The sequence below is a fragment of the Eutrigla gurnardus genome (assembly GCF_963514095.1).
Source record: "Eutrigla gurnardus genome assembly, chromosome: 17".
Classification (NCBI taxonomy): domain Eukaryota; kingdom Metazoa; phylum Chordata; class Actinopteri; order Perciformes; family Triglidae; genus Eutrigla; species Eutrigla gurnardus.
In genome coordinates, this window is record NC_139928.1 from 23,327,426 (window position 1) to 23,342,503 (window position 15,078).

General features: G+C 47.7%; 3 protein-coding genes across 5 annotated transcripts in view; all 3 read left to right on the forward strand.

The window, feature by feature from the left end:
- The window catches only part of tnxbb (tenascin XBb), a 30,399-nt gene extending 24,757 nt beyond the window's left edge, over positions 1–5,642 (forward strand). For both annotated transcript variants that reach the window (XM_084031442.1, XM_084031443.1), the window contains 10 exons: positions 411–554; positions 1,324–1,443; positions 1,534–1,683; positions 1,823–1,965; positions 2,095–2,227; positions 3,586–3,737; positions 3,847–3,943; positions 4,311–4,466; positions 4,549–4,712; positions 4,874–5,642. In XM_084031442.1, the coding sequence (XP_083887568.1) occupies positions 411–554; positions 1,324–1,443; positions 1,534–1,683; positions 1,823–1,965; positions 2,095–2,227; positions 3,586–3,737; positions 3,847–3,943; positions 4,311–4,466; positions 4,549–4,712; positions 4,874–4,972 (1,358 nt within the window). In that variant the 3' untranslated portion in view covers positions 4,973–5,642. The remainder of the gene's footprint in view (positions 1–410; positions 555–1,323; positions 1,444–1,533; positions 1,684–1,822; positions 1,966–2,094; positions 2,228–3,585; positions 3,738–3,846; positions 3,944–4,310; positions 4,467–4,548; positions 4,713–4,873) is intronic.
- Positions 5,643–8,194: 2,552 nt separating this feature from the next.
- Positions 8,195–12,589, forward strand: LOC311027816 (LIM/homeobox protein Awh-like). The gene is made up of 7 exons (XM_084031986.1): positions 8,195–8,242; positions 9,211–9,373; positions 10,175–10,377; positions 10,452–10,560; positions 10,697–10,832; positions 10,990–11,222; positions 11,879–12,589. The coding sequence occupies exons 2-7, from the start codon at positions 9,218–9,220 to the stop codon at positions 12,263–12,265; spliced, it is 1,224 nt and encodes a 407-aa protein (XP_083888112.1). The 5' UTR covers positions 8,195–8,242; positions 9,211–9,217; the 3' UTR covers positions 12,266–12,589.
- A 298-nt stretch (positions 12,590–12,887) lies between these two features.
- On the forward strand, positions 12,888–14,508 carry qrfp (pyroglutamylated RFamide peptide). Of its 2 annotated transcripts, none has more exons than XM_084031917.1 (2): positions 12,888–13,158; positions 13,834–14,508. In XM_084031917.1, the coding sequence occupies exons 1-2, from the start codon at positions 13,153–13,155 to the stop codon at positions 14,326–14,328; spliced, it is 501 nt and encodes a 166-aa protein (XP_083888043.1). In that variant the 5' UTR covers positions 12,888–13,152; the 3' UTR covers positions 14,329–14,508. The 2 variants fall into 2 exon arrangements, with proteins under 2 accessions (XP_083888043.1, XP_083888044.1); XM_084031918.1 differs by lacking the exon at positions 12,888–13,158 and adding an exon at positions 13,267–13,330.
- Positions 14,509–15,078: the final 570 nt, after the last annotated feature.

Consider the following 15,078-nt stretch of genomic DNA (forward strand, 5'->3'; position numbering starts at 1 on the left):
CTTTCTTTTTTTCTACACTGGCCCTAATACGCTGTCATATATTTGTATATTCAACTTTTTGATAACAACAGCTTCTTCCGTCCACTAGATGGTGGAAGTGAGTGTTTTCTGGTTTGCTAAAGGGTAAAGTCAGATTAAAGTGAGATTGAGTAAAAACTTTATCTGAATATAAAAATAGATAAAAGGAAAAAAGGTAATGAATCCCAATATGGTGATATCTGGTGCTCAGCATTAATGGTATCACAATATACGGTGTTGTAATAAAAATGTTTGTAGAAACAGTCTGCATGCCGAGGTGCTGCTTTTATACACCGGTGGCCAACACCTGATTTTTATTATTTGCATGGGTGAGTGAATACTATTGGCAATATCGTGTACACTATATGACCTTGTGATCTGTGTGTCTGCAGGCGAGCCGGTGTCGGTGTCCGTGGGCTCGGACGGCTCAGACCTCGGCCTATCGCGGCTCTCGCCTGGTTCCTCTTACGAGGTCAGCGTCGTCTCCGTCGCCGGACTGGAAGAGAGCGACCCGGTCAAGGACTTCGTCATGACACGTGAGTCCTGCTGGGTTTCCCTGCCGAGCTGCTGCTGGTCTACCACAGCTGGAGGACCCAGAATAAAGTATTGATCTGTGATTTAATATCAATAACCAGATGTAAAGGATGCTGAAATAACTCCATCATGATGGTGATCAGTAAAACGTGCTGAGTCATGCTTTGTTAGGTCTGTCTGCAAGACCACAAGATAACTACTGTTAAAACGCTGGTTTTCTGAATGGAGTCTGGTTGATGGTGCTAGGCTACGCTAACATTGTAGCTGCTCCATCAACACTCCATATAAGGTCATCTAGACATAAATACAGCAGAGACCTTGTTGTTTGGACCACAGACAGTCTCTGGTTCCTCCACATAGTCTGGTCTGGTCTCTGGACTAATGTGGGCTACTATTTAGACCTCTGGGGGACCACAGACAGTCTCTGGTTCCTCCACATAGTCTGGTCTGGTCTCTGGACTAATGTGAGCTACTATCTAGACCTCTGGGGGACCACAGACAGTCTCTGGTTCTCCACATAGTCTGGTCTGGTCTCTGGACTAATGTGAGCTACTATCTAGACCTCTGGGGGACCACAGACAGTCTCTGGTTCCTCCACATAGTCTGGTCTGGTCTCTGGACAAATATGAGCTACTATCTAGACCTCTGGGGGACCACAGACAGTCTCTGGTTCCTCCACATAGTCTGGCCTGGTCTCTGGACTAATATGAGCTACTATCTAGACCTCTGGGGGACCATCTTTGTATGACTGTTGTTGTCTTTGTCTCTCAGTCCCAGACCCCCCTACAGACCTCCGGGTCTTAAACGTCACAGACACCAAAGCCTTGCTGCTGTGGCGTCCGGCGTTGGCCGCCGTTGATAAATACACCATCGTTTATGGCTCGGGAACGGGTGAGCGCTGCACCTCCTCCCATTCATCATTGATTTGTTGGTCATATTTTATATTATATATGTTTCTAACAGCTGATATTTTGCGTCCAGACTCGGAGGTGCGGGTCGTCGTGTCTGGAAACGCGGCGGAGCAGCAGCTGAGCGGTCTGGAAGGATCCACCACCTACACCGTCTCCATCAGCAGCCAGCTGGGCAGCGCGGCGAGCTCCACGGCCGCCGCCAGCTTCACCACCGCCACAGGTCCCACACACACGCACACACGCACACGCACACACACGCACACGCACACACACACACACACACACACACACACACACACACACACACACACACCTCCTCCTCCAGTACATAGACCAACTCCCCCCACCTCCTTCTCCAGACCCCGTTGGGGACGGGAACAGTCCACGTGACCTCCAGGCCAACAGAGTGACGCCTCGCACCGCCCTGTTGTCATGGAAACCACCCTCGAATCCCGCCAGCAGCTACAGACTGACCTATCAGACCGAAGGGCAGGAAATGAAAGTTAGATCTATTAGTTTTATCTGAACTACTTTTATATGGTTTTATGTTATATTAATATAAATGTTTTATGTTTATTCAGACTTTAGAAACATTTAGAAACTAAAACTTAAAACTCCTCCCTCCCCACAGGAAGTGACGGTGGACGCCACGGCGACGGAGTACAACCTGACCGGGCTTCACCCCGGATCCACGTACTTAGTGCAGCTGCAGGCGGAGACAGGAGGCCAATACTCCACCGCCATCTCCACCCACTTCACCGCCGGTGACCCCACCATCACATCACCATCACATCACCATCACATCACCATCCCCATCACATCACCATCACATCACCATCACATCACCATCCCCATCACATCACCATCACATCACCATCCCCATCACATCACCATCACATCACCATCACATCACCATCCCCATCACATCACCATCACATCACATCCCCATCACATCACCATCACATCACCATCACATCACCATCCCCATCACATCACCATCACATCACCATCACATCACCATCCCCATCACATCACCATCACATCACCATCCCCATCACATCAACATCACATCACCATCCCCATCACCATCACATCACAATGACATCACCATCACATCACAATCACATCACATCACCATCACATCCCCATCCCCATCACATCACCATCACCATCACATCACCATCCCCATCACATCACCATCACATCACCATCCCCATCACATCACCATCCCCATCACCATCACATCACAATCACATCACCATCACATCACATCCCCATCACATCACCATCACATCACATCCCCATCACATCACCATCACATCCCCATCCCCATCACATCACCATCACATCACCATCCCCATCACATCACCATCACATCACCATCACATCACCATCCCCATCACATCACCATCACATCACCATCCCCATCACATCACCATCACATCACCATCACATCACCATCCCCATCACATCACCATCACATCACCATCCCCATCACATCAACATCACCATCCCCATCACCATCACATCACAATCACATCACCATCACATCACATCCCCATCACATCCCCATCACATCACCATCACCATCACATCACCATCACATCACATCCCCATCACATCACCATCACATCACCATCACATCACATCACCATCACATCACATCACCATCACATCCCCATCACATCCCCATCACATCACATCCCCATCACATCACATCCTCATCACATCCCCATCACCATCACCATCACATCACCATCACATCACCATCCCCATCGCATCCCCATCACATCACCATCACATCACCATCACCATCGCATCCCCATCACATCACCATCACATCCCCATCCCCATCACATCACCATCACATCCCCATCACATCACATCACCCTCACCATTACATCACCATCACATCACCCTCACCCTCACCATCACATCACCATCACATCACCATCACATCACCATCACCATCACCCTCACCATCACATCACCCTCACCATCACGTCATATCACCATCACATCACCCTCATCCTCACCCTGGTTACGATAGTGTGGTGTTGATGAACTGAGTTATTTATTTCCTGTTCTCCCCCCCTCCTCCCCCTCCTAATCCTCCTCCTAGGCACCCTGAGGTTCCCCTTCCCCACTGACTGCTCTGAGGAGCTGATGAACGGTATCCGGGTGTCTGGTGAGGTGGAGATCTTTCCTCGGGGGAAGCTCGGGACGCCGATGACGGTTTACTGCGACATGGAGACGGCCGGCGGCGGCTGGACGGTATGGTGACGATCAATAATATTACTGTATTGGTAATAATATCAATAATACTTCTGTATTAGTAACATGTCAGGTTGTGTTGAGGGTCCTGTGTGGTTCTGGTCTGCAGGTCTTCCAGAGGAGGAAGGACGGCTCGGTGAACTTCTTCAGAGGCTGGAAGGACTACACCAGAGGGTTCGGGGATCTGAGTGGAGAGTTCTGGCTTGGTGAGAGGGGGAGGAGGAGGGAGGGAGGGGGAGGAGGGAGGGAGGGGGAGGAGGAGGAGGGAGAGAACACCCTCTGTTTATCTGAGCCTGAAGTGGTCCTGGTCTCTTCAGGTCTGGAGATGGAGAGAGTGGGGGAGGGGAGGGAGAGAGGGAGATGGAGAGAGGGAGAGAACGTCCTCTGTTGGGTCTGAGCCTGACATGGTCCTGGTCTCTGCAGATCTGGAGATGGAAAGAGGGGGGAGGGAGGGGGAGGGAGGGAGAGAGAGGGGTGAGGGGAGGGAGAGAGAGAGAGAGGGAGGGAGGGAGGGAGAGAGGGAGAGAACACCCTCTGTTGGGTCTGAGCCTGACGTGGTCCTGGTCTCTGCAGGTCTGGAGAGCCTCTACAACCTGACGGCGATGACCACGATGACTCTGCGCGTGGACCTGCGGGACGGAGCCGAGGCGGCGTTTGCCGAGTACTCCACCTTCCAGCTGCTGCAGAGGAACTACAAGCTGGTGGTCGGCGGCTACAGCGGCACGGCCGGTGAGAGGGTGACACCGTTTCCTGTAACCGTTCTAGTCCTGGTCTGCTCAGACCCCCTTTGACTGGTCCTGTCTCCTCCCAGGCGACTCCCTCAGCTACCACGACCAGCGGATCTTCTCCACCAGAGACCGGGACCTGTCGCCCTTCATCACCCGCTGTGCCATGTCGTACCGGGGGGGCTGGTGGTACAAGAACTGCCACGAGGCCAACCTCAACGGGGTCTACGGCTCCGACGTCAACCACCAGGTAGCCTCGCGCACCCGATCTTTTTATTTAATACGGAGATTTCTTGTTACCATTTTCATTTTCATTATGACTTTATTCTCATTAAATTACTGTTTTAAATCAATGAGTTACAATGTGTGTGTGTGTGTGTGTGTGTGTGTGTGTGTGTGTGTGTGTATCAGGGTATCATCTGGACCACCTGGAGAGGGAAACAGTTCTCCATCCCGTTTGCTGAGATGAAGATGAGACCAACAGCCTTCAGGCCTCCAAGCCGAGGATGAAGACGATGAGGATGAACGTGATGGACAGCACGCACACACACACACACACACACACACACACACACACACACACACACACACACACACACACACACTGACTGTTACTTCAGAGGATGAAGATGCCGTGTTTCCATGTGTATGGAGGTCATTTTTCTCGATGTTGGAGTCCATTTGTACAGTTTTTACCCGTTTTTCTCTGTAAAGCAGCGCTGCTCCGTATTTAAAGGGTCAGTTCACCCAAATCACATACGACTCACAGCTCACCGTTAAAAAACTCATAATCTGCTGCCGCCGAAGCTCGAATGTCTGACGGGATGTTTATTATTATTATTATTTTACGTGGAGAACAAAACCGCTGAACGATGATTCAACCAGACCGACGAAGAAGAACCAGAAGAATAAACCTTTCCAAATATTCACCACGGACCGTGTTTCAGAATCAATGTGTACGCTAGTTAAATAAAGTTTTGATCTCTTTTGAATTTGTAATTGATTGAAAGAAGATAAACATCAACACAGCGATTGTTTGGTTTTGTGTACTTTTTTACAGGTGTAAATGTAGACTATGTTTGCAGCACTTTAAACTTTTTTCTTCTTTTTTTATGTAAATAAATATCGGTTAGTTGCCAAAAGGTTAAACATGTAGTAAACTTAAGAATGATGTCATTTTTTTTTTGCTGGTCAAGCAAAACAAAGAAACAAAACGTCTCTAAAATGTTGACCTTTCAGTGAATAAATGATTTGTTTTATCCTGGTGTGTTGGTTCATGAGCAGCTCTATATGCAGTTTAAACAGGAGGATCTGGGCTGTGGAGCCGTTTTAAGGCTCGCAGCGCCCCCTGGTGGCCGATGGGAGACATTTCAGATCCACCTTCAGTCTGCAGAAGCGAGCAAGGTGAGCGTTGTCTTTAATGAATCTCATGTTGCCCAAAACGATGTGAATTAAATGATTTTAATGGACAGCTGCATGTTTACTTCTGTTGTTATCAGCTGATAAACACATTCTGGAATGTAGAAGGCAGATGGTAGTGTGTGGATGGAGGACCACAACTCCCACAATGCACAGCTCCGCAGGCCACGCCCCCCTCGTCAGTCCCCCCCAGGTTGCACTCACATCTCAACGTCATCAACAAGAGAACACAGAGAACCTGATGGAACTTTACCATCACATTTACAGGAAACACTTGCCTCTGGATCGCTGCATGTGAGCGCGACCGCCGGTCCGGTACTCCCGGTACCGCCGGTCCGGTACTCCTGGTCCGGTACCAGACCGGCAGCGAGATTACCGGATCATCTTGGACAGAGCACAGGGTGCATTTTTATTCTAAAAGGACCGGTCCAGTTCAGCTCACACCCTGAGTCTGAAGTGAGGTCCCACTGGTCTGTAAGTCTATAGTCTCAGTGAGTCTCACCACTGGTCTGTAACAGGTCTGTAGTCTCAGTGGGTCCCACCACTGGTCTGTAACAGGTCTGTAGTCTCAGTGGGTCCCACCACTGGTCTGTAACAGGTCTGTAGTCTCAGTGGGTCTCACCACTGGTCTGTAAGTCTATAGTCTCAGTGGGTCCCACCACTGGTCTGTAACAGGTCTGTAGTCTCAGTGGGTCTCACCACTGGTCTGTAACAGGTCTGTAGTCTCAGTGGGTCCCACCACTGGTCTGTAACAGGTCTGTAGTCTCAGTGGCTCCCACCACTGGTCTGTAACAGGTCTGGAGTCTCAGTGGGTCCCACCACTGGTCTGTAACAGGTCTGTAGTCTCAGTGGGTCCCACCACTGGTCTGTAACAGGTCTGGAGTCTCAGTGGGTCCCACCACTGGTCTGTAACAGGTCTGTAGTCTCAGTGGGTCCCACCACTGGTCTGTAACAGGTCTGGAGTCTCAGTGGGTGCTGCCCCCTACAGGCAGGGTGAAGACATGAGGGACTAGTGTCTTTCCGGGTTGCTAACGATACAAAGCTTCATGCAGATATTGAAGTATTAAAATAGTAAACTAGTATATAGATAGTACAGTATTAGAGTAAAATAGTAATTGCAAGTAATATGCAGAATGGCTTTAATCTGTTCATTACTTAAATGGTGTAGCTGAAGTATTATCATACTTAAAAGCATTCAAAGTACTCGTAGTACTCGTACTTAGGTAGGTATTTTTCACGACTGTCATCGTGTCATCGTTCTCTCCAATAATTTATTCTTGACTTTTGACCGTCGCGTCGGAGACGATGCCTCACGATTCATCTGCCAGCTGGTGGATGGTCACGATCCGGTTCACAATCTGGTTCTCCTCCCAGGTCCCCGAGACAGTGAGACCACCATGTTCTCTGTCCCCTGTTTTCTCCTCTGTTCTCTCCTCTGTTCTGTCCTCTGTTTTCTCCCCTGTTCTCTCCCCTGTTCTCTCCTCTGTTTTCTCCCCTGTTCTCTCCTCTGTTCTCTCCTCTGTTTTCTCCTCTGTTTTCTCCCCTATTCTCTCCTCTGTTTTCTCCCCTATTCTCTCCTCTGTTTTCTCCTCTGTTTTCTCCCCTGTTCTCTCCACTGTTTTCTCCTCGGTTTTCTCTTCTGTTTTCTCCTCTGTTGTCTCCCCTGTTCTCTCCTCTGTTTTCTCCTCTGTTTTCTCCCCTATTCTCTCCTCTGTTTTCTCCTCTGTTTTCTCCCCTATTCTCTCCTCTGTTTTCTCATCTGTTTTCTCCTCTGTTCTGTCCTCTGTTTTCTCCCCTGTTTTCTCCTCTGTTTTCTCCCCTGTTCTCTCTTCTGTTTTCTCCCCTGTTTTCTCCTCTGTTTTCTCCCCTGTTCTCTCATCTGTTTTCTCCTCTGTTTTCTCCTCTGTTTTCTCCTCTGTTCTCTCCTCTGTTCTCTCATCTGTTTTCTCCTCTGTTTTCTCCTCTGTTCTCTTCTTTCCTTCTGTACGATGTTAAACAGAAAGAAACGCCGGTTTGCCGTCGTGACATCGAGAGGAAAGCTGCTCCCAGGTGTGCTTTTGTTTTTTTTAATTGGTCCCCTGGGTGCAGCCCCCTCCCCTCCTCCCTCCGACCCACCCATCTGCTCACAGGGCAGCCAATCAGATCAGTCTTCATCCTTGTGTTTACAGGTGTGAGCGGGACGTCACCTGGGACCCCCGGCTCCGAGGGAGGGACGGGTGTTGCCGAGCGCCCGCCGTCATTTGGTGCTGGGGTTGTGACCGGTGGATGCAGATCTCAGGTCAGCGCTCCCAGAAAACTGATCCGGGGGACCAGGACTCAGGTGGGCTCGGGAGGACACCGATCCAACCAGCAAGAGACCAGGTAAGACCGGATGCTCCTCAGTCCACCTTGATAGAAAAGGTGAATCCGTCTTCTGCTTGTTTTCTTTGACCAACGGTCTTAAACCCAACGATATTGAGCTTTAAAGATATAAAATACATTGTTTTCTTCTCAAAAATTACACAAAATGATAAATCTACTACTGAAGTCTCGGCTGTTATATCATTTTAAATTGACATTATATTACACATATTTATGAGTTGTTATCTTTGAATTTGTGCCGTTTATATTCTTTTTTTTAAACTTTTATTCAATGTTAATCTTTTCTCTTTCAGGATAAAGATGTAAAAAAAAATAAAACCTCAGAATATTATCTCACCATTTAAGTTTTGGTTTCTTTGGTTTCATTTAACAGCAGCAGCTAATGCAATTTCTTTAAATAATGCCTTTATATTTATATATATATATATATATATTTATTTATTATTATTTATTATATTTATTACTTTCTAATGAATTGTGAGACAAACTCATGACATCTTATGTTATAATAATAATAATAATAAACATTTTTCACAACACATGAGATTCAGATTCAAAAGTTTTTTACATAAAAATATGAAAAAAGCAAAAATTGTAAACAGCAAAGATATAATATATTTCAATAAACTAAGAAGCTGCGTGTCCATGACGGAACATTTAATACTGATACGTTTAATAATAAAGCATATTTCAGCAATGAGGCGATTCAAAGGCCTTAAAATAAAACATCAGAATCTAAAACACAAACTGTGAAAGAAAAACAGCACGAAATCCATTTAAATACAATGAAGGAGAAGAGAAATAAGATCTGAAATAGAAGAATGAAAGCTCCAGTGAAGCATCACCATCATCACCATCATCACCATCATCAGTGTTGTTGTTTATGAACAGACACGAGGCCGGCCTGTATTTAGTCCTCTAACGAGGCTGTGATTAACAAGTGGACTGATTATTCTCCGCGTCCACAGGACAATCATGATGTCGCCAGATGACCGCGTCCTGGAGGACCTGCTGTACGGCGGTGACCTTGGTGACGAGGTGGAGGGGGCGGAGCCGGATGGAGGCCCGGCGGCGGCGGGGGAAGGTGCTGCTCCAGACAACGTGGAAGAAGTACTCCGCTCCTTTACTGAAGTAAAAGTACTAATACCACAGTATGAAGTTCATTTCAAGCCTCACTAGAAGGAACCGTGTGTTGCATTCAGGTGCCTATTAGCGGGGAGGGAATATAATGTTCAGAATAATGTTTTCTTTGATGTAGAATCACCTGGAAGTGTTTCAACGGAAGCCCAGAGCGGACAAATCAGACGCTGGCTCTAAAAAAAAAATGTTTGTATTGTTATGTAAATCATAGTATAGTCAAAGAAAAACATTTTCCAAAAAATAATTAAAAAGTTATGGTATAGTTTGTCAAAACAAGTCATAAACATCCCATAGTATAGTACTACTAATAATAATGATAATAATAAAAAGTAGAAAATGCGGTATAATTTGTTAAAAAAATCTTAAAAAACATTGCTTAGTCCAAAATGGATAAAAAAAAGAATCCCGAAACATAAATATAGAGCGGAGTAATGTCTAGCTGAGGAGAGAGCCCTCAGTATGTGTTGTTCTCCCGAGCTTCGCTGCTCTGCTCTTACGGTTACGACCTCAGGTAAAACACTGTTTGCACTGTTAGCTGCAAGCTGCCGGCTCAGCCTCCTCCACGTTGAGAGCTGTAGACAGCCAATAGAAAAACGCTCGTATATTGCTCCAAGTATGAAAAGTAACTATACTCATGGTACGTGAAATGTTCCCGGTTACGATGTTTCTGGATTAAAGTGTTTCAGGCATCTCAAAAGTGAAGCCGATGCTTAAAAAACGTAAAAAATATTTCTGCTTCTTTAGATAAACAGTATTTCTGTCATCATTCTTTAAAAACCAAATCTGTCCCAGACTCCGACAGCCGTCTCCATCCAGGAGCCAATGACGTGCGCCGGCTGCGGCGAGCAGGTGTGCGACCGCTTCTTCCTATTGGCCGCGGGCAGCGTGTGGCACGGCGTCTGCCTCCGCTGCAGCCAATGCCGCTGCGAGCTGCAGACGCACCCGTCGCTCTACTGGAGAGACGGGAGCATCTACTGCCAGCAGGACTACTGCAGGTCAGCCCATACACATGTAATCATCATCATCATAATCATAATGCTTCCTGACTCCTCCCCCTTTCCCCCTGCAGGATGTTCGGAGGCGGGCAGTGCGCTCGCTGCCTCCAGCCAATCCCAGCCTCCGATTTGGTCATGAGGTCCGGGGAGCTGACCTTCCATCCTCACTGCTTCTCCTGCCAGGTAGTCTGGTTTCATGGGGAACATTTATTATTACACTTATAGTTAATAAAGAAAGAAATTGGATTTCAATCTTTAAATGCGCAACTTTAGGAATATTTCTGATTATAATTTGTGTGATGACGGACATGTGTTGCAGGAGTGTGATGTGACCTTAATCCCGGGGAACCTGTACTGTGTTCAGGACCAGAACCTCTACTGTCAGTCCCATTACCATGACGACGGGAGTGTCCCCCTGTCACATGACCTCCAGACCAAACCAGACCTGAGAGAAGGTGAGAGCTGTGTCTTCTTCTTCTTCTTCTGAACCAGCCCTGAACCGGCCCTGAACCAGACCTGAACCAGCCCTGAACCAGCCCTTAGTGAGGACCTGCTGATCAGGTTTATAAAGGGTTGATGTGTCTCTTCTGTGTGTTTGTGTGCGAGGAGCAGCTCAGAGTCAAGTCTCGGGTGAAGGGGAGGAGTCTGTCAGCAGTCCCGAGCCACGATTGGATGACAGGGTGGTGGGGGGGCGGAGCCACAGGCGGTCTAAGCGAATCAGGACGTGTTTCCGCAGCGAGCAGCTCCGAGCGCTGGAGTCATATTTCTCCCAGAAGCACAACCCCGACGGTAAAGACTGGAACTGCCTCGCACACAAGACCGGCCTTCCCAAGAGGGTCCTGCAGGTACCAGACCCTTTAATACCAGTCTGATCCTAGAGGTTCAGGTTCCACTAGACCGGCCTGCCCAAGAGGGTCCTGCAGGTACCAGACCCTTTAATACCAGTCTGATCCTAGAGGTTCAGGTTCCACTAGACCGGCCTGCCCAAGAGGGTCCTGCAGGTACCAGACCCTTTAATACCAGTCTGATCCTAGAGGTTCAGGTTCCACTAGACCGGCCTGCCCAAGAGGGTCCTGCAGGTACCAGACCCTTTAATACCAGTCTGATCCTAGAGGTTCAGGTTCCACTAGACCGGCCTGCCCAAGAGGGTCCTGCAGGTACCAGACCCTTTAATACCAGTCTGATCCTAGAGGTTCAGGTTCCACTAGACCGGCCTGCCCAAGAGGGTCCTGCAGGTACCAGACCCTTTAATACCAGTCTGATCCTAGAGGTTCAGGTTCCACTAGACCAGATACTCACATACTTATATTATATATAAATATTAATATATTTTGTACATATTCTTCTTTCACTCATACTTTTTATCTGTCCACAAACACACACACACACACACACACACACACACACACACACACAAACACACACACACACACACACACACACACACACACATACACACACACACACACACACACACACACACACACCCTCTCTCTCTCAGGTGTGGTTTCAGAACGCTCGGGCCAAACTGAGACGCTCCCTCACTGCAGACGACTCTCAGGACAACTCGCCCTCTGCTCCCCTGAGGGTCGTAACCGTGGCGACCGTCTCCCCGCCCCCAGCCCTCTCCCAGCCCGACCAATCACAGCCCTTCTCCTCGACCAGCACCATCGACCACCTGCAGCTCTCTCTGCTCACCGCGCCGCTCAGCGAGCCGCCGCTGAGTCCGGCCGCCAGTCAGCTGCAGGACCCCGCCTTCTTCCTGGACTACGATTCCCAGAGTGCACCGGGGTGTGCCTCCTCTCTGGAGGCCTACGAGGACTGTGAGGAAGCAGGAGGTGGAGCGGAGGGAGAAACTGATGGTTCTTTTAGACCACATTACTGCTAGTCCAGGGTCCGTGCACCAGCTCCACGCTGTGAGGAACAACAGGAAATGGATTTTCAAAATAAGAGAATAGGAAAGTTAAAAAAAGGGTTTTAGTTAGTAAAACAAAAGGACACCACTTAATCCAAGAAGTAAATGATGTGAATACTTTGTCCACTACCATAATGTTCACATGATGACCCTGAAGAAGTCCATGAGACGTGGGTAAAAGCTCAGGAATAGAACAAACTCCTCAAATGTTTCTAGGACTTATTTAGCAGCTTGATTTGTGTCGTCTCTTTAAGATTCTACTTCCTGTCTTCCAAGCTCTTGCTGTGTGTTTGGTGAATAAACCGTCGTAAACATCCTCTATTTTCTCTTTGTGCTCCGGATTTTAAATATGCAAATGAGGCATTGTCTTATTGACTATTTGCTCATTTGCATACAAAATACTGTCAACAGCCATTAAAAATAATATATATCCTCCATTTTAAAAAAGAATAAATTGCTGAAAAATGTCCTTTAAATCCGCGGAGGTGAAGAGGTCAAAACACACACATGAAAGTACTTCAGCGGTACTTTTACTTGTGTGGAGTATTTCCTTTCTCTTTATTTGGAAACCGTTGCATCATCGACGTAGGCCGATTAGATGAGCTGTTGACATTCCTCCAGGTGTGTTTGTGATTTCCCAGAGCGACGACCTTCACGGCCACAAAAGAAGCAGAAGCCAGGGCCGGCTCCCGCCTCGGGCCCGGTGCCCCCCCCCTCGCTCCGGGAGACTTCCTCTGCTCACAAACATCTTAATGACTCGGCCGTTTGGTGAATTGGCTCCAATCAGGCGGGCGATGATTGCGCCGACACTCCGAGTGTCTCGCTGCTGAAGTGGTCGTCGACGTTTCTCAGCTGAAAGAATGAAGGTTATGACTTTGCGTGCGTCACAGCAGCGGCCGACCAATGGGAGCGGCCGGCAGCACGCCACCTGGAGGCGGAGGGGGGGCGGGGCTTGTGGGGGAAGATGGAGGGCGGGCGGGTTTTTAAAAAGGTCAGAGGCGACGAAACGTAGATCAGATCAGATAGACGCGACGCAAGGTAAGATAAGTGACTCCAATTCTTATTTATTTATATTTTTTCAGCATGTTTTTGTTCTGAGATTTCAGGAAGTTTCTGCAAATTTAGCATTTTAATTAATCAGAAATGCTCCCAAAAGACGTATTAATTATTTAACGTCTGACAGACTTTGTTTGCTTATTTGCACCTCAGCTTCGTTACAACCATCAATGTGAGATTTTGACATTATTTGTAAGAAAACTCACCTGTTAATGTTATTTTTGGGGAAAGTACGGTTACTAATTTCACTTTTTCGTGAAGGAATCATACTTAATATTGATTTATTTTTATTTGGTTTCCGATGTGTTTGTCTACTAACGCTGTAAAATTCAAACGGGATCAAAAAAGTTACGCGTCTCTCTTCCAGAAAGGGGCGGGGCTTAGCCCCTCCCTCCGCCACAGTGAGCCCAACTGTCTCAAAGCGCTACGATATTTGCTTTCTGTTTTCTTTTGAATCAGCAATAAAAACTCTTCTCATTCCCCAGATGGGACTTCCTCTCCATCTCGGCGTCTCGAAGCTCACCCTCCTCTTCCTCGCCCTCCTCTGCCCCCTCCCCTGGACCGCCACATCGTACCCCCACCTCCTCCCCGTGGGGGAAGGAGCTGACCTGGAGTCTGCCCTGCTGCCCCTCCGGGTCGCCCTCAGAGACACGAGGGCCGGCTGGCTTGTCCAGCTCGACCCCTGGGCCAAGTGGCCCCGCGACCCCCGGGGCGAGGAGGACGGGGAGGAGGACAGGGCCTGGCAGGAGGAGGGCCTGCTGAGGAGCCAGAGAGGAGACCTGGTAGCCCAGCTGCTGTCCCCCTTCCCCAGGAGTCACCCTCTGGAGAGCATGAACTATCAGGACGGGGAGGACGGGGAGGACGGGGGGAGGAGGAACGAAGCTCTCACCTCCATCGCCGGAGGCCTCCAAGCCGTCAGCCGCGAGAAAGGAGGCTTCGGTTTCCGCTTCGGGAGGAAAAGATCGATGATGGATGGATGAAGAGAGGAGGAGGAGGAGCAGCAGGAGGAGGAGGAGGAGGAGGGTTTTAACAAGGAGGAACGAGGGCGACAGGATTCAACAAAAACGGGCTTCTTTCCACATGACGGCGGTGAAACACTCAGCAATATCCTCGGCAACGAAGACGAGTGGCAACCTAATGTTGCTTGGAAAAGTTGCCCAGTGGATGCACTTAATTTAGAGGAAATATTCAGGAACAGGAGGAAGGAGAGAAACGGAATGTATTTAATGCCTCCATCATTTAAATATAAGGGCATTTTAAATATATATATATATATATATATAATATAATGTCTTATAAGATATATATATATATATATAATGATATATATTATTAATATATACAAGCGTCTCTGCTAAAGTCAGTGTAAATGTTAAAGGACGTGTACATATATATACGCATACATGCAGATTGGAAGGTTTGCTTCGTGTGTTTGACTTGTTGGCAATGAATAAAGAAATGTGCAACGTCACCCAGTATTCACTCGAGCACTCGAGGTACTTATACTTCTACATTTCAGAAGTAAATATTGTTTTTGTTTCTTTAAACTTAAACCGCGTTTATTCTGCAGTTTTAAAAACACACAAGAGCAAATAAAATACAACCTTTTGTTATTAAATTAAAACCAGTTTAAAGTCATTTTAATGCAAAAACATTTAAATAAATGCAATGAAGTAAAAAAAGTACATTATTTCCGTCTAAGATCCAGAGGAGTAAACTTAAGGAAATAC

Coding starts and splice junctions, on each gene's coding strand:
- LOC311027816 (XM_084031986.1), top strand. CDS start 9,218: ATGATGTCGCCAGATGACCGCGTCCTGGAGGACCTGCTGTACGGCGGT. Junction 9,374..10,174: donor TACTCCGCTCCTTTACTGAA/GTAAAAGTACTA, acceptor AATCTGTCCCAG/ACTCCGACAGCCGTCTCCAT. Junction 10,833..10,989: donor CAAACCAGACCTGAGAGAAG/GTGAGAGCTGTG, acceptor TGCGAGGAGCAG/CTCAGAGTCAAGTCTCGGGT.